Source organism: Physella acuta, unplaced genomic scaffold (assembly GCF_028476545.2).
Source record: "Physella acuta isolate Inbredline_101_S28 unplaced genomic scaffold, ASM2847654v3 ptg001195l, whole genome shotgun sequence".
Lineage (NCBI taxonomy): Eukaryota > Metazoa > Mollusca > Gastropoda > Physidae > Physella > Physella acuta.
In genome coordinates, this window is record NW_026732712.1 from 1 (window position 1) to 26,141 (window position 26,141).

The 26,141-nt window shown below is 40.3% G+C and overlaps 2 protein-coding genes and 1 pseudogene across 5 annotated transcripts in view; all 3 read right to left on the reverse strand.

Moving 5' to 3' along the window:
* Positions 1–7,937: 7,937 nt before the first annotated feature.
* On the reverse strand, positions 7,938–8,065 carry LOC131957012 (uncharacterized; annotated as a pseudogene).
* Positions 8,066–10,835: 2,770 nt separating this feature from the next.
* The window catches only part of LOC131957006 (phospholipid phosphatase 1-like), a 46,503-nt gene continuing 31,197 nt past the window's right edge, over positions 10,836–26,141 (reverse strand). For all 4 annotated transcript variants that reach the window (XM_059321697.1, XM_059321698.1, XM_059321696.1 and 1 more), the window contains exons 3-7: positions 23,645–23,796; positions 22,890–23,125; positions 14,185–14,305; positions 13,544–13,720; positions 10,836–12,696 (exon numbers count right to left, since the gene is read on the reverse strand). In XM_059321697.1, the coding sequence (XP_059177680.1) occupies positions 12,505–12,696; positions 13,544–13,720; positions 14,185–14,305; positions 22,890–23,125; positions 23,645–23,796 (878 nt within the window). In that variant the 3' untranslated portion in view covers positions 10,836–12,504. The remainder of the gene's footprint in view (positions 12,697–13,543; positions 13,721–14,184; positions 14,306–22,889; positions 23,126–23,644; positions 23,797–26,141) is intronic.
* On the reverse strand, positions 14,719–22,258 carry LOC131957004 (lactosylceramide 1,3-N-acetyl-beta-D-glucosaminyltransferase A-like). Its single transcript, XM_059321694.1, has 7 exons — positions 22,061–22,258; positions 19,514–19,724; positions 18,839–18,981; positions 18,273–18,357; positions 17,213–17,398; positions 16,097–16,248; positions 14,719–15,262 (listed from the first exon to the last, which is right to left on the reverse strand). The coding sequence occupies exons 1-7, from the start codon at positions 22,231–22,233 to the stop codon at positions 15,061–15,063; spliced, it is 1,152 nt and encodes a 383-aa protein (XP_059177677.1). The 5' UTR covers positions 22,234–22,258; the 3' UTR covers positions 14,719–15,060.

Genomic DNA, 26,141 nt, shown 5'->3' on the forward strand with positions numbered 1-26,141 from the left:
CAGGCATCTCTTCGGCGAAGCCCCCCCCCCCCCCCGAAAAAAAATCTACCGCCCCCCCCCGAACAAAAAATATATACTTTTAACAGTGTCCGCCCCCCCCCCCCCCCCGAAAGAAAGTCTACCGCCCCCCGAAAATTTCAAGTGCCCCCCCCCCCCGGGGAAAAAAGTCTGGAAGAAACACTGCTTGTGTAGAAGCTCAGCAGTGGCTAAAATGGAACCTTGAGTGATTATTTTTTTAAATTCCTGGACAAGAAAATGGGAAGGGTCATTTCATATTTTAGGTAAAAATTTAAAAAATCAAGCTTTGAAATTTATGAGTACAGTTGATTGCCAATTTATGAAAACTTGTATTTGAGGTCCAACTTTAGTAACTCTGTCTGCCCATGTAAATAACTGTTTATCTATAATATTGTGTTATTATTGTGTTTATCTATAATATTGTGTTATTACCTGTATGACATTCAGTTGTCTTTTAATTAATAAATTGCTTTAAAAAGCAGATGTTTTTCTATTATGTTTATTTATGCTATCCATCAGTGTCCAGGATTGATTAGAATTGAAAGTCAGATCCACTTAAGTATGTGCACATATCTGCATTCACTTTTACAATAGATCTGTTCAGCAGTAGCGTAGCGAGGGCGGGGGGGGGGGGGGGCATATGTCCCCGGGACATGAAAGGTTGAGGGGGGGGGGTGCAAATAGAAATCTCGAGGGGGGAGGGGTGTAAATCGAAAGTTTGGGGGGGGGGGGGGATGCAAATCGAAATCTTGAGGGGGGGGGGGGGGGTTGCAAATCTGCTCTTCAGTTCTTTTTTTTTAAAATTCTAAATTAAAGTAAGAAGTTACATAAATGCCATTGACAACTTGTGTTGGAACTATTAAATAATTGACAGCAAAAAAAACAACACTGTTATGTTAGAATTATACTTTAAAGCTAATGTGTGTAATTTGGAGAGGGGAAGGGTATGATGCTTAATACATAATATAGAGACCCTAAGTTGTTTATGTGTAAACGTATGACAAATTACATATGGCACTTTTACGTATATTTTATATTATAATTAGTATTTTATATAAATATTTAATTACTTTGAAAACAATAAAGTAAACTTCAAATTAGAGCAACACTTTATGCCTAATAGCTTTGTCATAGTGTCTAGACCTATTTGGCAAGTTTGAAAGAGATGCGTTCGGTTAAAGTTGTTAAAATTTCGTTCGCAAGTTTTGATCCATGACGGATGAAGGCAAAAGCACGACAAAGGAATCAAGTGAAATATAAAAGCTTGTAAAAGCCATAGTTTAAAAACGATGGTTAAACAACTGTTACGATCCTATTAAAATTACATTTAGCTGTAATGTAATTTAACTGTTCTTTTTTTTTGCAGAGATTGTGCCCGTTGCTATGGTTACAAATTGCGCATTATTTGCGCTGGTGATTTGGTCCATGTTGATTGACAATTATGCAAAAATTATCTCATTAATATGTAGTTCATTTGTTCAAACTTCGTGGCTCTCATGTTTACAAGCTCACCTGACAATTATATTAACCAACTCACGTGACTTTCATATTAACCAACCAACGTGACTATCATATTAACCAACACACGTGACTATCATATTAACCAATCACGTGACTATCATATTAACCAACCCACGTGACTATCATATTAACCAACCCACGTGACTATTATATTAACCAACCCACGTGACTATCATATTAACCAACCCATGTGACTATCATATTAACCAACACACGTGACTATCATATTAACCAACCTACGTGACTATCATATTAACCAATCATCTGACTATCATATTAACCACCCCACCTGACTATCATATTAACCACCCCACCTGACTATCATATTAACCACCCCACGTGACTATCATATTTACCAACCCACGTAACTATTAACCAAATCATGTGACTATCATATTATCCAACCCACGTGACTATCATATTAATCCAATTTCGTCCTAGAAATGGTATAAATAGATGTACGTGGTATAGTGGTAATCCTCAGAATGTTGTACAACGGCATGTAGGTGAGAGAAAGGGTTAAAAAAATGTAGTATAAGTGGTTCTTCATTAGGTGTCCTGTAGTGCAGATGAAGTAGAGTTGGACTGATGTAGTAGCCATTCTCACACAGAGACCACTACTTCTCTCACAAGATGTGAATAAACTGGTTAAATAGTTATGCACGCAAAACAAAGATAAGCCCATGTCTAAGGTTTAATAAAATACTTAAAAAAAACTTTTTAAAAAACCACGTTTTTCTTGTGGACTAAAAAGTAGAAAATAAATTTTTCTTTTGTGCTTCCTCGAGCTGTGCAGGTTCTTGTGATGACTGACAAAAAACGTGGGTACGTTCACCATCAAATTTCCCGACCCATCTGCCCGACCCACGTTTTTTGTCAGTCATCACAAGAACCTGCACAGCTCGAGGAAGCACAAAAGAAAAATTTATTTTCTACTTTTTAGTCCACAAGAAAAACGTGGTTTTTTAAAAAGTTTTTTTTAAGTATTTTATTTTCTCCTTTTTAGTCCGTTGCTTCACATGAAAAACGTGGTTTTTAAAAAAGTTTTTTATATAGCTTATTTTCTACTTTATCTAATGACTTGATTAAGTATGACTTGACTAAGTGTTTATAAATACACGGACTAAAAAAAATCTTGAGCGACCAGGATTCGAACCTGGGTTGTCGCGGCCACAACGCGAAGTACTAACCGCTATACGATCACGGCCAGCGTGCTCACATCGATTGGGGCCGAAGTAACTGTGGCAATAGGCCTCCAGTCTTGTCGGTATCTTTAGAAATCATGTCCTCGATTTTATGGTCCTTGGGGCGTAATTAAATTAAGTTAATTACGGTCTCTAATTGCTAGTTTTTATGATTGCATCTGAAATTGTTAGGCGAAAGTAGCCTACATGCCAAATTTCAGACCTGTAGAGCAATCAGAAGTGGGCTAATTTTCGATGTCAATTTTAACAACAAACAAACAAATCCACAAATCCACAAACGCGAAGCTGAGTTAAGAAAAACGTGTTAAAAATTGTGTCGTTTTAAACTGATTAAAAAACTCTGATTTCCTTTCGGCAGCTACTGCAACACTGTTGATTCCAAGCTGTACAGGTAACGACCTGTCTCTTGGGTCCATTAACTGCAGAGGCTTAGCGAGGGGAGGGGGGCGGGGGGGACGACACATGTCCCCGGGCGCCGACCTTAGGGGGGGGCGCCAAATTGAAAGTTTGAGGGGGGTATAAATGAAAAGTTCGAGGGGGGGGGGGGGTGCAAATCGAAAGTTTGAGGGTAAGGGGGGGGGGGGGCAAATGAAAAGTTCGAGGGGAGGGGATGCAAATCGGAAAGTTTGTCCCCGGGCGCCGGGATTAACTGTGTGAATACGGGGGGGGGGGGGGGGGGGGGGTTCTGATACATGGTCAACATCTGGCTCTTCTCTTCCTGTCACTCGTGTTTTGAGCTTTGATTTTCCAATGCACCATCACCCAATAGTCTATTAGACTATGCCGTAATAACTGTTAGAGTTATCTCATCTTGAATGAAGATGATGATACCAAGTTTAAAGTTTAATTGAAGAAATATTAAAAATAAACAGGTCAAACTTGAAATATTGATTAAACGAAATTTCAATGATCGCAACAAATCTAACATTATTTTAGAAAATCATAATTTTAGATCACATGTACAAAAATGAATGTGAACTATATACAAATATCTTGAGGACTAGTCTAGTCTAGATTAAGATTTGGTCGTCTTCCTGCTTTGTTGTCTATTCCTAAGAAATCGTAGCCTGGGAGGGGGTGTATGGGTGTATGGTGTATGGTGTATGGGTGGCGACGGGTGGGGCTAGATCTTTTGGCTTTCCAACTAGTGCTTGTTAGCTTTAGTAAAAGCTGTACGGCGCCCCGCTGGGTCTTATGTCAACAAGATATAATATAGTGCTGAGTCGCTCACTGGTAGAGCCCAATTGGACGAAATGTCTTCAGAATTTGTTCGCTATGTTTGCTACCGTTCACAAGTTGGCCTGTGGCTACAGTTCATAAGTTGGCCTGTGGCTACAGTTCAAAAGTTGGCCCATTGCTACCGTTCACAAGTTGGCCTGTGGCTACCGTTCACAAGTTGGCCCGTTGCTACCGTTCACAAGTTGACTTGTTGCTACCGCTCACAAAATCGTCTTGCCATCGAATTCTATGTAAGCCGAATACAAAACAATGTAATAAGTACAATAATTTGTTTTGATTGCAAAAGTAAATGCAGTACTAAAATAGCTAAATCACCAAAAATATTAAAAATACAACTGCCTACAACTGCTAACCCTGAAGTCTCGAGTTCGGGTCCATGGATAAAGTCGAGGCATGCTTCATGACATACTTTTGAGAAAGAAAAAACGAGGTACGGCGATGATAACACTATCTCTTCATATGTCGAGGGCGCAGAAACAGGAGAACTCTACTTCATCTACCCCGTGGGCCGCCAGATGCGAAAGGGAACTTGTTTTTATTGTGTTCTGTTTGAGGAAATCCTGCTGTCTACCGTGTCTCTGAAAACATGGCAGATATCCTTTTTACTCTGATACTTTGTTCATTCGAGGTAAATCGTATTTTAACTACTTCCAACTTGCGTACTAGATCTATGTTCGAATTATGTTAATCGTACTTAATAATTTTCATATCACCTAAATCTTTCTTCGTTAAAAAAAAGAAGGAAAAAAAGACAGAAATCAGATCAATATTAAAGTAATCTCTACCGTGTGTTGTAATGCACACACGTTTAATGTGTTTGTTCAGTATACACGTTTGTTCTGTGTTGACACAGGAACTCAATCGTCTGATCTAAACAGGCCCACGGTTTTGATGGTTTGTTTAATGGAAGATTTGCTTTTCAAAATTCTAATAGAACATGTCGCAACATTTGAAGCTCTCACAAAACATGTCGCATCATTTAAAACATTCCCAGAACATGTCGCAAATGTAAAACATTCCCAGAACATGTCGCATCATTTAAAACATTCCCAGAACATGTCGCAACATATAAGACAACATTGCCAGAACAAGTCGCAACATTAAAAACATTCCCAGAACATGTCGCAACATATAAGACAAGATTGCCAGAACATGTCGCAACATTTAAAACATTCCCAGAACATGTCGCAACATTTTGAACATTATCAGAACATGTCGCAACATTTAAAACATTCCCAGAACATGTCGCAAATGTAAAACATTCCCAGAACATATCGCAAATGTAAAACATTCCCAAAACAAGTCGCATCATTTAAAACATTCCCAGAACATGTCTCAAATGTTAATCATTCCCAGAACATGTCGCATCATTTAAAACATTCACAGAACATGTCGCAAATGTAAAACATTCCCAGAACATATCGCAAATGTAAAACATTCCCAGAACATATCGCAAATGTAAAACATTCCCAGAACATATCGCAAATGTAAAACATTCCCAGAACATATCGCAAATGTAAAACATTCCCAAAACAAGTCGCATCATTTAAAACATTCCCAGAACATGTCGCAAATGTAAATCATTCCCAGAACATGTCGCATCATTTAAAACATTCACAGAACATGTCGCAAATGTAAAACATTCCCAGAACATATCGCAAATGTTAAACATTCCCAGGACATATCGCAATTGTAAAACATTCCCAGAACATATCGCAAATGTAAAACATTCCCAGAACATATCGCAAATGTAAAACATTCCCAGAACATGTCGCAACATTTAAAACATTCCCAGAACATGTCGCAACATTTAAAATATTCCCAGAACATGTCGCAACATTTAAAATATTCCCAGAACATGTCGCAACATTTTGAACATTCTCAGAACATGTCGCATCATTTAAAACATTTCCAGAACATGTCACAAATGTAAAACATTCCCAGAACATGTCGCATCATTTAAAACATTCCCAGAACATGTCGCAACATTTAAAACTCTCGTAGAATATGTCGCAACATTTAAAACATTCCCAGAACATGTCGCAACATTTAAAACTCTCGTAGAATATGTCGCAACATTTATAACATTCACAGAACATGTGAGAACATTTAAAACATTCCTCCAATTACTACATATTTTATTTATTCTTATGGTGTTAACATATTGATAAAAAGACTCATGAAAATATAATTCCCAATATTGCCTCTATAAATACTAGACCCATTCCCACTGAGCTTGCTGGAATAGAATCAGCAACAATTCGTATGGCAAAAGCTAGGTCAGCAATCAACAGTGTTTATTTCGGGGCAGAACCCCCCCCCTCCCTGGAACACGTCCCCCCCCCCATCCCTAGACGTTATAGACAAAATACATACTTTATATAGTAAATATATACTTTTACCAGTGCCCCCTAGACCAGGGGTCGGAAACCTGCGGCTCGCGAGCCGCATGCGGCTCTTTTGATATCAAGATGCGGCTCTCCAGCTCCTCGAACCAACACTAATAATCTTAATAAAAAAATAAAATATTTGAAATAAAAAAAATGTTAGTGGCTCTTTAAAACCAGGGAAATTTTGAAAATTGAAACTTTTGGCTCTTCCGCTTCAAAAGGTTGCCGACCCCTGCCCTAGACCTAGAGAAATTTCAAATTACCCTCCCCCGGAGAAAAATATCGGAAAGAAACCCTAGTTTCAGAGGCGTAGGGACCCTTCCCGGCGCCCGGGGACAAACTTTTCGATTTGCACCCCCCCCCTCGAGATTTCGATTTGCACCTCCCCCCCGCCCTCAAACTTTTGATTTACAACCTCTCAATTTATCTTTCCAACCCATTTTGGCGCCCCCTAAGGTCGGCGCCCGGGGACATATGTCCCCCCCGGCCCCCCTCGCTACGCTACTACCTAGTTTAACTTCCACTTTAGGCCGTCAATCACCAGAGAGACGTCAGGATAGTTAGATACTATCAAGGGAACAAACCGTGGTTATACTAAAGTTTAAAATGTTTACCGGGTTATGTTTCCTGCTGACTTCAGTCCTACACTAAAATATTATTTAGCTTGAGTACCCAAAAATATGGATCTGTCTCCTTCATTCTCTATTTTTTAAAAATAAATAAAGTGAGCATGTTCCCAAAATATTTTGATCTAACTGTCTCCTTCTTTCACTTAAAAAAAAAAAATTTATAATGAGCACCTGCGCACAATCAATTTTTTTTTTTTTTTTAATTGTTAATTTTACGCAAGCTTGAACAACGGCAGACCTGCATGTTTTTAATCTGAGCTCTGTCTAAAGGGGTGAATCTGAAATCTTTGCCAGTTATTAAAGTCTGAGTTTTAATCTAGTTTTTAACAATGTAAAATAATTTTTTAAACGATTAAATTACATTTAGATAAATTAAAAGCTAGCGGAAGCGTTGATTGTCCCCCTTATAACAAGTAACAGAAGAAAAGGGAAAAAATGCAAAAAGAGTTAAATTAGTCAATTAAATAAAAAAAGAAGAGTAAACCACCGCACTAAAGGAAAAAGTTTTCTAAATACTTAAAAACATACAAAGTCAATAAACATTAATATAAGCTTTATAAATAAAAACGTTTGTATGTCGTATGTAAAACTATAATTGGAAATGAGGCACCGTAACTGTATTTTATTCGTATTTATATAAATACTATTGCTTATGCTAGCAATTTCAATATCTAATTTATTTTATTAAGTTATTCAATTAACTATTTTTATTATGAGTTCGATTGTTTGGCGATTGTGACGGACCTCCCACCTAAGATTTCTCCTAGATGGGTGTCGTCAGGCTGAAAAATAAAAGATTGAAAAGTTAGCCACTCGTACATTTGAAGCCACCCAATACAAGTACTGGGTGACTCATCTCGAGAGCGTGTGCGTTCGAGGGATGTGTGGGAGCAACCCCACAGCGGTCGTTTGCGAGATTTGCGTGAGTTAGAGTAGTAGGTTTGACCGCCTCTCGACCCCGGCAGCCAGCCCTAAAAAGGGCTGACCAACCAAATGGCTAAGATCCGTGTAGATCCATAACAGATACTACACTTTGATCTTAGCCAAAAGGCCGAGAAGCGATCTACTACGTCAAACGCAACTACCTCGCTCAAGAAATCGAACTCATCTACTACGTCAAACGCAACTACCTCGCTCCCAACAAACTCACTAACATTCTGACGACACCCACCTAGGAGAAATCTTAGGTGGGAAGCTTCCGTCAAAACACTAGCAAATCAACTAACCATCTCTCAAAATCATCTACTCAAAATAAACATTCGCCAACAGCTCTACCTCGCCCACCTCATCACTTCACCAAGCTCAAAACCATCGACTCAGCAACACCAGCAAACTTCACTCTTCAACGTCACCTCGCCCAACTCAATCACTCGACTACGTCACAACTCTACTCCTCTCCAAACCTCAATGAACAATACTTCAAAGCAACTCACCTCGAAAGATCTCCCAACACAAGAACCCACCTCATCTCCCCAAGCTTCAATTCATCGAACAACTCTACCACCATGCGCATCATGCCTTACCTCAACGCAAGTTCTACACCATTCGACCAACTTCACCATCAACGACAAGACACCAAACTCACTCTCACCAAGTACAACTACCAACAAAGAATAAACCACTATCAAACCAAGTGCGTATCAAGCAAAAGAAGAAAGGCCAAAAAACAGAGAAGCGATCATGTTTGTACTGTCCTGTACTTTATGTCATAGCAAACCGGAAACAAAATCAAGAAAGAAACAAATGGAACCAAGAAATAGGAACAAAGAAACAGGGAACAGAGAAATCAGAAGGAATATTAAGACATTGTAAATCTTTTAATGTTATACTATGTATCACATTGTAATTTTTTAACATGCAACCTATCCACTTGTGGAAGGAACAATATTAAACGCCAAAAAAAAAAAAAAAAAAAACTATTTTTATTATACTGTTAATAATAATAATAATAACTATTTTTATTAAATGCAGCTTGGCTATTCTAATTACCAGAACACGCACACCTAAACGTATCATTAGCAACATCCAAGATGATGATCTAGGCTAATTCACTATGTGGAGACGGTCAGAGCAACATAATTAGACAGTTTTTAGTAGCCTAGTTATAACTTTACATTTAGGGATGAGCTTGTCTACTCAAATATTTTAAAAGGATGTAAAATGATTGTTGTCAAAGACATTTAGACTTGCATTCTGGATGTTTACCTGTGTGTCAGATTCAGCTGTTTTTTTCTTCAACCTGTTCAGCTAATTGGTCCTGCCAACAGACATCTTTGACTGCCATAATTATTTCTTCTTTTAAAATATGTAAATACAAATATTAAAGACTACATAGATCTAGCTTTGTCTCATACCTTGTCATAAATTTAATGCTTAAAATTATTGTGCAAAAAAAAATGCACCAATAGGCAAGGTAACAAGCTGTGTGGGTTTCAATTACATTCCTTTATACTTCCAGCCCAACTATCATACCTTCTCCTAGTTGGCATGTCTCCTTGTCCCAAACAAGAATCAGCTTAATTTTACTGTGGTGTTTCATTTATTACTTAGTCAACAAAATAATCTTAGAAACAGCATCACTTGTTGCTGTTCTGATGTCTCGGCGCCATCCTTGTAGCATAGTAATATGTTAACTGATCCATTTCTAATTTTGCCTTCCTTTATTGCTTCATATATCCAATTTTATATTTTAGACTACTTTTATGTAAAAATCATTATATACTTTTAGTTTTTCAAAAAGAAAAAATATTCATTCCCTATTAATTGTATTTTTGTTTTCTAATAATTTTTCTTAGCTAAAACTGGTTTTTTTACTGTAGTTTAGGAACAAAATATATTTCTTGCTGTAAAGCAAGATGCATTCCATCTTACACTTCGTACATTACAATACAAGTTTCATCGTGGATACAAAAATTTTCATCATACCAAGTTCTGTGTGCCTTATCCCTAAAGCACATATTAAAATAGCATTTTATGTTAGTAATAGATCTTGGAAAACTTTGATTAGGATTATTTGTCTGCTTCCATATCATATGTTAAAGATAATATTTTGCTTTCAATTGAAGCTTCTGGAATAAGCTTGAAAACTTTAAAAAAAAAAAAAAAAAAAAAAAAAAAAAACTATTTTTATTCAAAACTTTTTTTTATTCCAACGAGTTCTCTCCCACTCCCCCCCCCCCCCCCGTCAGCACGGGATTCCAACACCCTTATTTTACATTTAAATATTCATCATGTACTTTTGCAAAAATCCTTTGTTTTCATTTGATGTTTTGAATTTAAGTAAAATATGTTGATGTGTTTGTTTTAAAAGGCAAATAAATGTTTTGAAATTAAAAATAGATAAATTCTAATATTCTTTTAAAGACCTTTCCCCACCCTCTCTCAACCTTCCACATAATTTTGAATCACTATTTAAATAGATATTTAAACTTACAGACTAAAAAAATATTGTATTATATGTAATTGTATTACTGCCCCCCCCCCCCACCTCGAAGGAAATAGAAAATAAATATAATTTATATAGAAAATATATACTTTAATATATATATATATATATATATATATATATATATATATATATATATATATATATATATATATATATATATATATATATATATATGTACTTTAACCAGCATCCTCTCCAGCCCATCACACCCTCGGGCATTTTAAATTCGACCCCCTTGGAAGATTTAATTACCTACCGGAAAAAAATATTTGAAAGAAACCCTGTTCATCCCCCTTCAGGTACACACCTTTGCGACGACTTAAAAAAACCAGGTTTAAGAACTCAGTAAGAAAACTCAAAACATTGCTTTCAATTTCTTTTTTATTTAATTAAGTTACAAATCAATCTAGATCCACTACATCTGTTGCAAGTATTAACTTACAGACTGCACATAAGCAGTGGACATACAATAAATATACAGTATTTACAGAAGGAATGCATTTATTTAACGAGTTTGTGTTTTCTAAAATTGATAACCAGTCTAATGAAAAATTTAAAAACATCAATCAAATGTCATTATCTTAAATTGTAGCTATTATCTGCGACTAATAGATTTTTTCAAACTGTTAATTGAAAGATTCTTTGGGGTACAACCTTTGGGCCTTTGGTAAAAGAAATAGCTGTAAGTTTATAAGTAAAATTATTACCCTTACAAAAACTACATTATTTTGCTATTTTAATTATCAAAGAAAAAATTAGTCTTTTGTTATAGTAGAAATAAATTTGTCTTTAAATTAGGCTAATTAGTTATTTAAAAAAATGTCCTTACAAAAAAGAAAAGCTACAAAAAATATTTAATAGAACTAAAATGTATTGAGATCTTTATCAAAGTCTATTTAAAATAAAATAAAAATAAAAATGGTTGATATGAATGCTACCATGACAATTTGTTGTACCTTAAATCTACAGGTTTCCCATTTGTTGTTCAAAATTTTAACATTTGAAATCGTTTGTGATTACAATTTCTACAAACAAGACTTGCCTTTTACTGAAAGTATTCACAAAGAAGTTAGTAACTCTAAGTAACTATTAGCATGTAACTAGTTAACTATGACTTCAACAGCAAGTAAATCTTAGCATTCAAGTAATTATGAACCCATTAGAAGGTAATTCTTGGCAGGTTGCTAAGAGTCAATTAAAAGGTAGCTCTTGGCATTATACCAGGTAACTATGATTCGGATCCCAGAAATATGGGCAATCGGTAAACCGCGCAACGGAAAACTGCGATACGGAAAAATGCGCCAACAGAAAATTATTCAGATACAAATTAATTATAATACTACATTTTAATTTTGACCTATTTCGTGGAAAAAATGTTTTATTTTGCTACAATGTACATATGGTCGTTCTTTGTTAATGTCTATAAATGCTCGATTTAAGATAACAAAAATACATTGGCGCACTTTTTTGTGCGCATTTTTCCGTTGCGCATCTTTCCGGTCACCCTATGAATCCATTAACAGGTAATACTTAGCCTACGACTAAGGAAGGCGATTTATTATGCTATCGTGTAGATGGAATGTGAAGCGCATCACAAAAAGAACACAACAAAATCTTATACAAGGAGTGTTTTGCATTGTACGGTGTATATTTTATCGTCTAAACATGAAGTTATAACTTAGCGTGTTAAATTACATATGGAAATCATGCAATTTACATAACGAATACACATTTTTATTACCTACTGTTACAAGTATAATTAATTATTTACAATTTTTTTAGCAACCTAAACAAATTAACACAGTTATTTCCCCTTCTTTGGTCGATGACCTAGTTAGCTAAAAATATCCACGGATGGATGTCAGCGGCCATTACGTGACCTCTTCATAACCAGTTTTTTAAAAATTACAGGTCAACCGTTACAACATAAGGTCAATCCACTGGTCAGTTTAACGGTCAGCCAGCGTAGTTTTAAGCACTAAGTCTTTCATTCAGTCTAGCGTGTTCCCGCTTCGCGAGTTCAACGAACTACAACTTTGGAGCGATTCCGATGTTTAGACTTTGTTCATGAAATCCTCCTTCGAGCATGGTACAGTAGAGTTTCTGTAGGAGTTCTGGATGATGAGGCGCTCTGGACGGAGCAGGGGCGTCGGCGTCTGGGGTTCGGATTCTATGGAGGTCGCCCTAGGCAGGCGGGGTTTTTCTGAAGGCGAGCTTGGGATTAACCTTTGACCTAATTTGGTGAACTGGAAAAGGGGAACAAAATAGAAAAATGTTAATTTGGGTGAGGTTAGGTGTAATGTATTTTTTTTTTCACAAGATATGTTGAGGTTTCACTTCTCACTTTTGTAACACAGAAATTGATTTAGAAAATGTGTATATTAAAAAAAAATGATGGTGATTTATAGGTAAATATTAATTGTATATCTAATCCTTCGCCAAAAATTAATAGCCGGGAATCGGACAAAATGGAAAGAAATGGTGGAGGCCCTATGTTACATAAGGAGCAAAGAGGACTAAGTATATCTGTCGTTAAGTCTCTCGAAGTTTGCTTCTAAATATGCCGCTACCTAAGCCGTAAAGTCTGTGTTTAAAGATGTGTTTAAAGATGTGTTTAAGTATGTCTACATATTGTCTAAGTATGACTTTAAGTATATGTCTAAGTCTGTACCCATGTCTCTGTTTGAGTAAGTCTCAATTCTGTATCTAAATCTATCTAACTCTGCGTCTATGGCTGTATCTGTCTGCGTTCAAGTCTGTATCCAAGTCTATCTAAGTATGCATCACAATCTGCATCTATGTTTGCTTTTAAATCTTTATCTAAGTTTGTATCTAAGACAGTATCTAAGTCTAAATCTAAGAATATATCTAAATCTATATCTAGGTCTGTATCTAAGTCTGTATCTAAGCCTGTCACCACGTCTGTCTGTACCTAGGTCTGTCGTCACGTCTGTCTGTACCTAGGTCTGTCGTCACGTCTGTCAGTACCTAGGTCTGTCGTCACGTCTGTCAGTACCTAGGTCTGTCTTCACGTCTGTCTGTATCTAAGTCTGTCTTCACGTCTGTCTGTCCCAAATCTCAAACCCAACTCACCACCAGCCAGGCTAGAACCGATCCCAGACAGGCGCCGGCCAGAACGTCCGTGGCGAAATGTTTGTGGTCAGTCACCCTAGAGACGCAGCAGAGCGTGGCTGGAATCAGGATCCCCATCTGGAGCACCGGCCGCAGCAGGTGGGAGATCTTCAGCTGCATCCTCATCTGTAGGTAGAGCTGGGCAAGACAGAATACAAATTATCATTTTGGTGTCATTTAAAAAAAGTAAAGTTACTTATTGTAAATCCAATTGATTATACAACTTAAAACGCCATCATTCAAAACAACTGAATTGCGATATAAATAAATAAATAAGAATATATATATATATATATATATATATATATATATATATATATATATATATATATATATAAGGGGTGCGTGGCCTAGTGGTTGAGCGCTAATCCCTAGTTCGAATCTGGTTTTAAATCAATAGAACGTCCTTGTGTACACCTTAGGAAAAGTAAAGGCTGTTGGGAATGGTTCTGGTCAGTCTATCACTTCATATGCCGAGGTCTCCGAATGAAAAGAACTCTACTTCATCTGCTCCATGTGTCTTGTGCACAAATGGGAATTGATATTAAAAACTCAAACATAAACTAGTGTTACAAAAAGTTCATTGCATACGAGGTACTCACCACGACAAAAATCGCACTGTAGACTGAGGTGGAGGCGTGGCCAGAGGGGAATGACATACGGCTGTCAGTCATTAGCTTGTCACTGACCCCTGTATTGGTACACTCGTAGTCCAGCACGTACCTGGGGAGGTAATATGACACAGGTAACTTTGTGGCTTTACTTCCTGATTGTTTACCCACATCAATTTACTAGCTTAGAAACAACTATGTATATATATATATATATATATATATATATATATATATATATATATATATATATATATCATTTGAACAAGAACTTAAATTTAATCTTGACATGCAATATTTAACTGAAAGTAAATGCTTTGACGCTGGCAATACATTTTAAACTTGTAAAGATTAAAACTTATAATTGAAGTCTGAATAATGAACGAAACAAATGATAATTCACAGGAATGTATGGCTTCAGTTTATTTAGATGTTGTACACATTATGAAACATGTTTAATTGTCACAATCGATTCATAAAAAAATTACAATTCGTCTTAGATTAAAAAAAAATAGATCTATTTTTTTACAATAGTAGTACAATTGTAATTATTAATCTTGATATTAAATCTGAATTATCTCGATGACCCCCTAATAATTACTTCAACGAATATTAATTTTTAAAATAGCAAGACACATTTAATTGAAATCTGAACACATTTCTATATAATATTTTCTATATAATAAACTTATATTTTTTATTGCAGAAATATAAAACTTTTATTATACAAAAGTATAAACAATCATTATAGTAAGGTTTGATGTTATACTTTCAGAAAACTATTTCATTTAATTAAATCATCTACACAATAATTATTTCCGTCATCTGCCAGATACACAGCGAACCGTCTGACGTGTCTCCCCTGACTCACACGGCTTGCGTCGAGCTGAGGTTGACCTCTGACATCTGAAGGCCAAGGTCACCGATCATGTTGGGCGGGGTGTACACGCGGCTAGGCACGGTGCCAGTGGCGTTGAGTTCCAGGACTCGAACCCTGTCTGCCCGCAGCTTTAGCATGGTGGGAACAAACGGCGTGGAGTCTCCGACCACCGTGGCCCAGTACTTACATCTGGGGAAATATGAATTTAAAATATGCAACAAATTGCCATGCGTATTGTAAGAATCTCATTGATCCTGGCATCCAAAAAGCGTCACTAGTTTAATTGACTCCAATATCACAAGATGTATAACTTCTAGTTGACCCCAACATCACAAGACGTATACCTTCTACTTGACCCACAACACCACGATTCTCCCTTCAACTAAGTGACCCCAACAACCCAAATCTAATTTACCAAAATATCCGAATCCGTCTTATATTGACGACCACATCGCATACACCTCAAGTGTTTAGTCTTTCATCAAACTGACCACCATATCGAAAACTTATTTGGGGGAGTAGGACAAAAGGCACGACATTCAAAAGACCTACATTTGTCGACCTTATTTCCTGTCGGCCTTTTGCCCATATCGGCCTTTTGTCGAAATCGGCATTCCGTTTATGGCGACCTTTTTTCCGTATCACGCACATTTGTCTAGTTTTTCTTTGAACAGAGCACAAACAAGCATGTTTTATTGACCTCAATTTCAGTGTTTCTTCCAGACTTTTTTCTAAAGGGTGGGGGGGGGGGGCACTTGATATTTTTGGGGTGGGGGGGGGGGGGGGGCGGTCAACATTTTCCTGGGGGCGGCAATGGTAAAAGTATATGTTTTTTACATAAATTCCATTTCGTTCGGGAGGGGGGGGGGGAGGGGGGCGGTAGACTTTCTCCCTGGGGGGGGGGGGGGGGTTGTGTCGCCCCCCCCCCCCCCCCCCCCCGAAGAGATGTCTGGAAGAAACTCTGCTCACTTTACTAACTCATGTAGCTAGTCTGTCATCAGTTTACCAACACCACGCTAGCACCTGTAGCCGTAGTCCTTGTTGCAGCTGTGGTAGTACCGCTCCCTGAAGGCCACCTGGTCCAGGTTGATGATCTGGATGTAGTGCAGCTCCTGCCTGACCACGCCGTAGATGTACACGTCATCCAGCCACAGGAAGGGCGTGGTCTTGGCCGCCTGGGGAACGGAGGGTGCGGCGATGTACGGTGGGGGACAATTTTGTGACGCCTTAGATGTATTTTGGGGGGGGGGGATATGTGTAGCCATGCAAGATTACAAAGAACAGATCGAAACTACTACACTGTTATGAAGGTTACAATGAACAGATCGAAACTACACTGTGATGAAGATTACAAAGATCAGATCGAAACTACTACACTGTGATGAAGATTACAAAGAACATATCGAGACTACTACACTGTGATGAAAGTCCGACTTGTCTCTAGTGTTAGAATGATCTTTGACTACTGTAAATTGATCCTCTAAAAACCGAGGTAAGACATAGAGAGTAATAGTAATACAGCTATCGCCATTTGGGGCAGAATTCAATTAATTAAGGCTAGGGAATAAGTTAAAAAAAAAACAGAATTAGGATTAGATGAACGACGCCTACGGTTAGGATACTATTAGAGACACTGACAAATAAACTAAATACAATAACTCCGCTTATTTTTTTTTTTTTCAAATCACCTCAGCTATTTTGGTAAAATTCTTAAGGCCAAATCGGACAAATCAATGTACGACGGGCATAGTGTTGACCCCACAATCCGTTTTTAAGTTGAGGTCATACAAAATCTCTACTACTTTGCATGTGTGGACTATCAGTCCTGAGAATACCCCAATAGAGGCATGTCGATTACCCAAGAAAAACCCGAACAAAAACACGCATTGGACAACAGACGTTACACCACAATAGACATTACCACTGTGCAGGGGAAAAAAAACAACTAACAAACACGACTTAGTGTTGTAGTATAGGAATCCGATACCATGCTGAGGTTTTTCAGCCTAACATTGAAAGAATATCGACACGATGCGGATGTATTTTTCAGGCTAACATAGAATCCCGACACGGTGCGGATATTTTTCAGCCTAACATAGAATCTCGACACCGTAGTGCCAGTGACAACCCCTCTGCTACCTGGTACACGTCGTCCATGAGAGTTGGCATGATGACGACGAAGAAGCCGCTGCAGTAGGCTGGGTACCAGTCGCTGGCGTACTCGTCGTAAGAGATACCCCACTTGCCCTTTCTCTCGACCTCCGCGTTCTTCCATAGGTGGCAGAAGATGGTGTCTTGTTGGTAGGGGGGCGGGAGCTTAAACTCCTGCACAGGAGAAATAAGCTCAGCATTGTAGGTGCAGTAGATGATGTCTTGTGGGTAGGGGGACGGGAGCTTAAACTCCTGCACAGGAGAAATAAGCTCAGCATTGTAGGTGCAGTAGATGATGTCTTGTGGGTAGGGGGACGGGAGCTTAAACTCCTGGACGGAGAAATAAGCTCAGCATTGTAGGTGTAGTAGATGATGTCTTGTGGGTAGGGGGACGGGAGCTTAAACTCCTGCACAGGAGAAATAAGCTCAGCATTGTAGGTGCAGTAGATGATGTCTTGTTGGTAGGGGGGTGGGAGCTTAAACTCCTGGACATGGGAAATAAGCTCAGAATTTCGGTGCAGTAAATGATGTATTGTTGGTAGGGGGACGGGAGCTTAAACTCCTGGACAGGGGGAATAAGCTTATGATTGTAGGTGGCAGAAGATGGTGTCTTGTTGGTAAGGGGGCGTGGGCTTAAACTCCTGGACGGGGAAATAAGCTCAGCATTGTAGGTGCAGTAGATCTCTTGTTGGTAGGGGGCCGGGAGTTTAAACTCCTGGACAGGGGGAATAAGCTCAGAATTGAAGGTCAGTAGATGATGTCTTGTTGGTAAGGGGGTGGGGGCTTAAACTCCTGGACAGGTCAAATAAGCTCAGTATTGTAGGTGCAGTAGATGATGTCTTGTTGGTTTGAGAGGGGGAGTTAAAATTCCTCAACAAAAAATTTGAAGCTCACTGTGGATTGATTGTATTGTCTGTACCGCGACACGGTGAGAGTTCAAATTATAAACTGACTTTTACCGAAGGCAACGTTTTCTTAGTTAACAAATTACTATAAAAGTATATGCAATTACTTATAGTAAATTAATTAAAGACAGCGAACGAGTGACCTCGAAAAATCGATGCACATCCAATATGACGTCATCGTCCATCTTCAAAACAAGCTTGACGTTCTTGCAATTTTTGGACACCCATCTGTGTAACACACATTGAGGGATTTAAGGACACCCATAACTATCACAAGTCTATTATTTAAAGGAACACATACGAAAAGAAGACGTTGTCTACATGTACTAAATATCTACTAAAAGGGTCCTTATACACATGCCGGTAGGACAACATAGGTAAAGTTTGTTGAAAATGTAAATAATGAGTTTTAGGCTTAAGTTGAAAGTAGGGTTAAGGCTAAGGTAGGAAGTTTAGCCAACACAGGCTCTGAACAATTTTACCGCTACATCAATGAACAACATAATTGAACCACGTGTAACTGTAAACCAGAAACAACACTAACAAAATGACAAGCGATAAAAATGCCCGAATGCCAAGAGACAAAACTGCCGCAACTACAATAGACAACAGTGTCGAAATGGCAATACAATAGTACCAAAATGACAGCAGACAACAGTAACGAAATGACAATCGCCATCACTACCGGATGGACAAAAGGCAACAGTACCGGAATGCCATGACAGCCTTGTATGTCAGGTTCTGGTACGTGTCCACGAAGTTGCCCTGTACCGTGTCGCCATGAAGGGAGTTCTCCTCAACCAGCCGGGGACTTAAGGTCTGGTCCTCTGGCAGTCCCATGAAAAACACCATCTGATGTTGTCAAGGAGATGGAGGGGGGGGGGAGAGTACAAACAGCTGTATTCGTGTAGTAAAACTGGGAATTTTTATCATGGCGTAGCGAGGTCGGGTGTCACCCGGTTCAGCACTTAATGGTGTCACCCCCCCCCCCCCCCAGAGGCGTAGCGACCCTTCCCGGGGATAAACTTTCAAATTTCCGATTTGCATCCCCCCTCAAAGTTTCAATTTGCCCCCCCCCCCCTCAAACTTTCGATTTGCACCCCCGCTCAAGTTTTTCTCTCTATATTTTGCTATTTTTTGCCTTGGTGTCAACCCCCTAAATGGTGTCACCCGGTGCGGTCCACCCCCCCCCCAATCCCCTCGCTACGCCTCTGGTTTGAGTCAAACAATATAGCAAAACTGATTCCAAAATTCAATGCTTTAAGACGGGCACACATCACACAAGTTGAAAACGAAACCACTCACTCTAAAAAAGAGCCTCTAAATCCCCCCCCCCCCGTTCCTCTCCCTCCAGTACCCCTCATCCGCCATTGGCCACACCTACCTTAATCCTGTACGGGCTCGTGAAGGCCTCGTTCCCATACGTGTCGCGGTAACTCTGGCGGTGTTCAAAGTGGGCGTTGGCCGTGTGAACCATCATGAGGGCGTCGTACCGGCCAAGGTCACCGCACACGTCTGCCGTGTCTATCACCACCTGGGTCAGGCTGTCCTCCGGGTACCTGACGGGTGGCGCTTTCAGAATACTGGGGATGTACCTGGGTGGGGGGGGGGGGAGTCGTGGGGTGGGGTCATTTAGTGAGGTGTGTCACTAATATGTGTAGCAGTATTAAAACAGACGTTACTAATTCCACTAAAATGGTCCATAGTATATCCTGGTATTACTATTTACGTTTGAGTTGGGTTATAGTGAGGGATATAGCTAAGCCTAGTAAAGTAAAAAAAAAAAAAGTAAAGATTCTTTTTAGACTTAGCGATCCATTGGGCAGATAAAGTAGAGTTCATATGTATCTTGACCTCGGCATGTGAAGGGATAATGTGGTCTACACTATGCCCAGCCACCTTTACTTTCCCTAATGTGAGTTAGGTACCCATTAGAGCTGGGTGGACTCAAGGACGTGCTACTGACTTGAACTCGGATTCGAACTCGGGTAAGTAGTCTAACGCTCTACCGCAAGGCCAAGCCGTCCAAGGGTTAAGGTTAAGGCTATATCTAAAGTTGTAGCAATACTAATATCAGCTTTCTTCGATATTCACTGTTCATGATAAGTATGTGTATGTTTCTATAATACACTACATTTAGAAAATATTTCTTCGATACTAGGTCTTTATGATAAGTCCCTCTTTCAGGCCTAATGTAACCGTTACCATCCTTGAGGTGAATCAGGTACCCATCAGAGCTGAGTTGACTCGGAAAACTCAAGTCCGAACCGAGAACTAAACTCAAGACTTTCGTGTTAGCGCCCTACCACGCCATCCCTAGATCTCCACCCGACCACGCCATCCCTAGATCTCCACCCTACCACACCATCCCTCGATCTCCACCCGACCACGCCATCCCTAGATCTCCACCCGACCACGCCATCCCTAGATCTCCACCCTACCACACCATCCCTAGATCTCCACCCGACCACGCCATCCCTAGATCTCCACCCGACCACGCCATCCCTAGATCTCCACCCTACCACACCATCCCTAGATCTCCACCCGACCACGCCATCCCTAGATCTCCACCCCACGCCATCCCTAGATCTCCACCCGACCACGCCATCCCTAGATCTCCACCCTACCACACCATCCCTAGATCTCCACCCGACCACGCCATCCCTAGATCTCCACCCCACGCCATCCCAAGATCTCCACCCTACCACACCATCCCTAGATCTCCACCCGACCACGCCATCCCTAGATCTCCACCCGACCACGCCATCCCTAGATCTCCACCCTACCACACCATCCCTAGATCTCCACCCGACCACGCCATCCCTAGATCTCCACCCCACGCCATCCCTAGATCTCCACCCGACCACGCCATCCCAAGATCTCCACCCTACCACACCATCCCTAGATCTCCACCCCACGCCATCCCTAGATCTCCACCCCACGCCATCCCTAGATCTCCACCCCACACCATCCCTAGATCTCCACCCCACGCCATCCCTAGATCTCCACCCGACCACGCCATCCCAAGATCTCCACCCTACCACACCATCCCTAGATCTCCACCCGACCACGCCATCCCTAGATCTCCACCCCACGCCATCCCTAGATCTCCACCCGACCACGCCATCCCAAGATCTCCACCCTACCACACCATCCCTAGATCTCCACCCCACGCCATCCCTAGATCTCCACCCCACACCATCCCTAGATCTCCACCCGACCACGCCATCCCTAGATCTCCACCCCACGCCATCCCTAGATCTCCACCCGACCACGCCATCCCAAGATCTCCACCCTACCACACCATCCCTAGATCTCCACCCCACGCCATCCCTAGATCTCCACCCCACGCCATCCCTAGATCTCAACCCTACCACACCATCCCTAGATCTCCACCCCACGCCATCCCTAGATCTCCACCCCACGCCATCCCTAGATCTCCACCCCACGCCATCCCTAGATCTCCACCCCACGCCATCCCTAGATCTCCACCCCACACCATCCCTAGATCCCCCCTCCCCTAGATCTCCACCCCACACAATCCCTAGATCTCCACCCCACGCCATCCCTAGATCTCCACCCCACGACATCCCTAGATCTCCACCCCACGCCATCCCTAGATCTCCACCCCACGACATCCCTAGATCTCCACCCCACGCCATCCCTAGATCTCCACCCCACACCATCCCTAGATCCCCCCTCCCCTAGATCTCCACCCCACACCATCCCTAGATCTCCACCCCACGCCATCCCTAGATCTCCACCCCACACCATCCCTAGATCTCCACCCCACGCCATCCATAGATCCCCCCTAGATCTCCACCCCACACCATCCCTAGATCTTCACCCCACGCCATCCCTAGATCTCCACCTCACGCCATCCCTAGATTTATATGACAGAGAAACTAAAAACAATTCTAAAACCACTCACCACAAGTGTTGGGGGAAGAGGTTCCTCATGATCCCCGTCTTTAGTGTAAACAAATCATTGAAAGCGATAAAAGTCAGCTTCAGCATCAGAAAGGACATGAGCCATACCAGAACTTGCAGGATCGAAAGACAATGGCACTGTCTTCGTACAAACCAGCGAACGTGCCTCAACATAGCGGAGGTTTAGATGTTGAGGATATTTGTTTTCGGTCTGCTGTGTTGGTTACAATATGATGTTCAAAACGGTGCGGCGCTGCGGCTTACGAAAACTTTTAAAGCTATATTTTAATTTGGTGTGCAGTTAAGAAATTTTGGTGCGTAGCTCGCTACAACAGTCTTCATTTTATAAAGTTTGAGTGTTTTTTTTGTATTTTAACGATCGCTCATTCGATAGTTTTATATTTAACTTAGGTTATGTTTCGGAAAACTGTATGAGTTTCATTTCCAGTTGTAAATCTGGATATTTGGATCATTTACTAGAAACAAATTTATATTTTAACGGTTATTTAGGTGGAAAAAATGACTAAAATTGTCAGAGGGTAAATTATATGTTTATGGGTAAAATAGTGTTAATTCTTTCATATTTTGCGCGAGGTATAACACTTTGCAAATTTTAACTTTTTTTTGACGATTTGATTGGTATATCAATATTTTTAATACCTTTGATCGTTTAATAGATAAAACTGAACAGTTAATCTTTACCGTTATAAAATGTATTGCCATGGATACAACTTAAAACACTTATCACTCACAACATTTATAGTTTCTTTTACTAATCTTTTAAAAACTTCCACGCCAAAAAAAAAATAATTCCAGAAGTTTCTTCCTACCTGGGGGTGCCATGCTCCGAGGTACAATTGAACTTGCCAAAGTCCGGCTTGCAGAGGTCAAGGAAGTGTGGCCGCAGCCTGCCCACGGAGTACTTGATGGTGTCTGTGAAGATGCAGGTCACAGCGAAGCCGAAAAGAAAGATGGCGTACGACTTGACACAGCTGAAAATCTCTGTGCGCATGCGCTGGCTTTGCCTTGCCATCAAAGCGGCCCGGATAGTTTCTGTTATGGAGAACTGGAATACGAAGATGTGATATAGATGAACATGGGTTTAGGGACGGGTCGGAAGGTAGAAAGTAAGATTTAAAATAATATTTTTTTGCTTGAAGCATAGGCCTATAAGACTACACTTATGCGAACAAAAGTCATTAAAATTCGAAATGGTGTCACCCGATGCGGTCCGCACCCCCTGCCCCACCCCCTCGCTACGCCACTGCTACTACCAAACAAGCCCACTAGTAATCGAGCACTACAAAGACATTGACAATACAAGGACTTCACGAACAAGGCACCACCGGCAAAGACACCAGTAATAGATAGTTGCCAAGAGAAACAATGCACCGTAAACACAACAACAAGCGAAGTACAGCCCACTAGACACGAGAATTAAAGACCAATAAAACACACCACAAGCCATACAACAGTCAACAATCAAAACACCAGTAACTGGGTATCACTGCAAACGTAGGACCACAAAAAAAAAAAAAAAAAAAAAAAAAAAAGAAAAAAAAAACCCAAAAAACAACCAACTTACCACAAGCAGCGGACCTCCGAAGCAGCCCACCATCAGCCATGCCTGGGAGACAGTGTCGGGTCTGTAGGGTAAGCTGATGGAGGGGTCATCACAGAAAAACCCGAGGGTCACTGGCTCCCCTAGCAGGTGAACGACTAGCAATGGCGCACATACTGAGGGAGAAGAAATACAAACATTTATTTAAATATTGCATTGATTTAAAATTAAGTTAATAAAAAATGAAAGGTAATTTAATAGTTTCATTGATAATAGTAATTTGTAAACGTGTATAGATTAGTACGTATGTTCAACTAATGCAGGGTAGATAACTGCATACAACGAATGAATATAATATAAAAACATGGGTTGTCTCCCCTTTTCGAATAACTTTTTCCTTTAGATATAAACCATAATATTATTATGTAGCACTAAAAGTGAAATATTCGAGATATTTAAATTCCAATTCAGTGTGGTGGTACACTTGTGGTAAGATAAGTGTGCGTGTGTGAGTGGGGGGGGGGGGGGGGGGGGGGAGGGAGGGTAGAAAAATTATAGAAAAGACCAACTTTAAAAGAAAGTAATGAATAATTCTTAAAAAACAATTCGTAAAGTTGCCCTACATAAGTAACCTATTTAGTTTTAAAGCAAGGAAAAAAAAATCTAAAGAAGACGGATTAAAACGTAAGACCAAAACGTGAAAATTTACGGCTGTAAAAGCGTGATTTATGAAGGAGTTTTATGAATAACAGAAAAATGTCAAATCTGCATACATTTTTAAATACGCACAATGGATAGGAGCTAAACATATTGCCCAGAAAAAAAAACAGAGCACAGCAAGAGCTAAATGCGTTGCTCAAAAAAATAGATCTAAACAAAAGCTCAGACAGATATTACGTTGTTTTATATACACAATTTTACTAATGTAAACCGTGAGTGTTAATTTTTTTTTTCACAACTTGTTTTAAAAAAATAATAACGGCACAGAATGACACCTCCCCTCCCCCCCCCCCCCCCCCCCTTAATGTCATTAACCCTTTCTGTGTCCCGCCCAGACCCATTTAAAAGCCAGCAGACGACATATAGCCGGGTAATAAATTACATCAATGTAAACACCATTAGCATTGTTGATGCGCGTTGTGTTAGACGGGTGCTGTTGTGTGAGAAATGTTTTCATATGTCACGTGGGAAACACATTTTTGCAATCACTGTCCGGGCTACTTAAGACACTGACGGTAATGTTTCGACCACACACATACTGTTTGGGATATACCTCTGAATAAGGCAGGTGAAGTAGAGTTCATCTCTGTCTTTGAGATCGGCATAAGGAAAGTACATTCAGTTGACTTTTACTTAATCCCCCCCCCCCCTGTTCTCTAACTCGAGACATTCAGGTATTAAGTAAGAAATCTAACGCTCGACCACGCAATTCCTTAGTAGTTGACCACACCTAAATTCAATTTCACACCCACTTTCACATTAATACACAGCTTTACACGAAATGTGAAATTTTACCATGACTAATAACATTATTCTCTATATAGGATAATTTAGTTTGTAAATACGTCTTATATTAAAAGAAATTCACCTTTCTAAAATTTTATCAGTAAAATTCCGAACTCAATTTACCACGACCTTTAAAAACATGCCGTATAATCATTACAGTAAACAGGTATTGGGTTCGACCGGTAGGAATAAATTGATATTCCCCGTATCGATCTCAATCAGGACACACTTCCGTGTTACTCCCACTTATCGATCTCCAACACATTTTCCACATCAGCAGGCAGAACATAGACATCAAACAGAATGTGAGGTGCCTCGGTTAAAGCTTTTAACCCCAGCAGTGGGGTTGTACGTTTGAAAATCCACTACCGTGCAGTGGCGTAGCGATGGGGGTGGGGGCGGCAGGGGGGGGGGACATACGTCCCCGGGCGCTGACCTTAGGGGACGCCAAAATGGGTTGTAAAAACAAATTAAAATGTCAATTTAGCTGCATTTGTGCTGTTTGAGGGGGGGGGGGGGGTGTGCAAATCGAAAAGTTGAGGGGGGGGGGGTGCAAATTGAAAATTTGCTCCCGAGGGGGGGGGGGGGGGGGGGCGCCAAATTGAAAGTTTGTCCCCGGGCGCCGGGAAGGGTCGCTATGCCTCTGCTACCGTGTACACGCGTTTTAACTGCTAACTCCAAAGCCTAGAGTTCGGATCCTGGGTTCAAGTCCGTAATATGTCCCTGAGTCCACCCAGCTCTGATGGGTACCGTACTTGAGTTAGAGAAAGTAAAAGTGGATGGGTATAATGCTGATCACACTATCCCTTCATATGCCGACGTAATTGCAACAGGTGAACACAACTTAACCTGCACCATTTACCTTAAAGTTCGAAAGGGTACTTTACTAAGGTAGGTGTTTAGGGGAGGTCACTGTATATTCACCAAAGGGGAAGTCAATCATCGATATCAAGGGAGGTAACTAGTCAATCAGTATTAGGGAAGGTCAGTTATTATTCTTTACCCATAATGATGT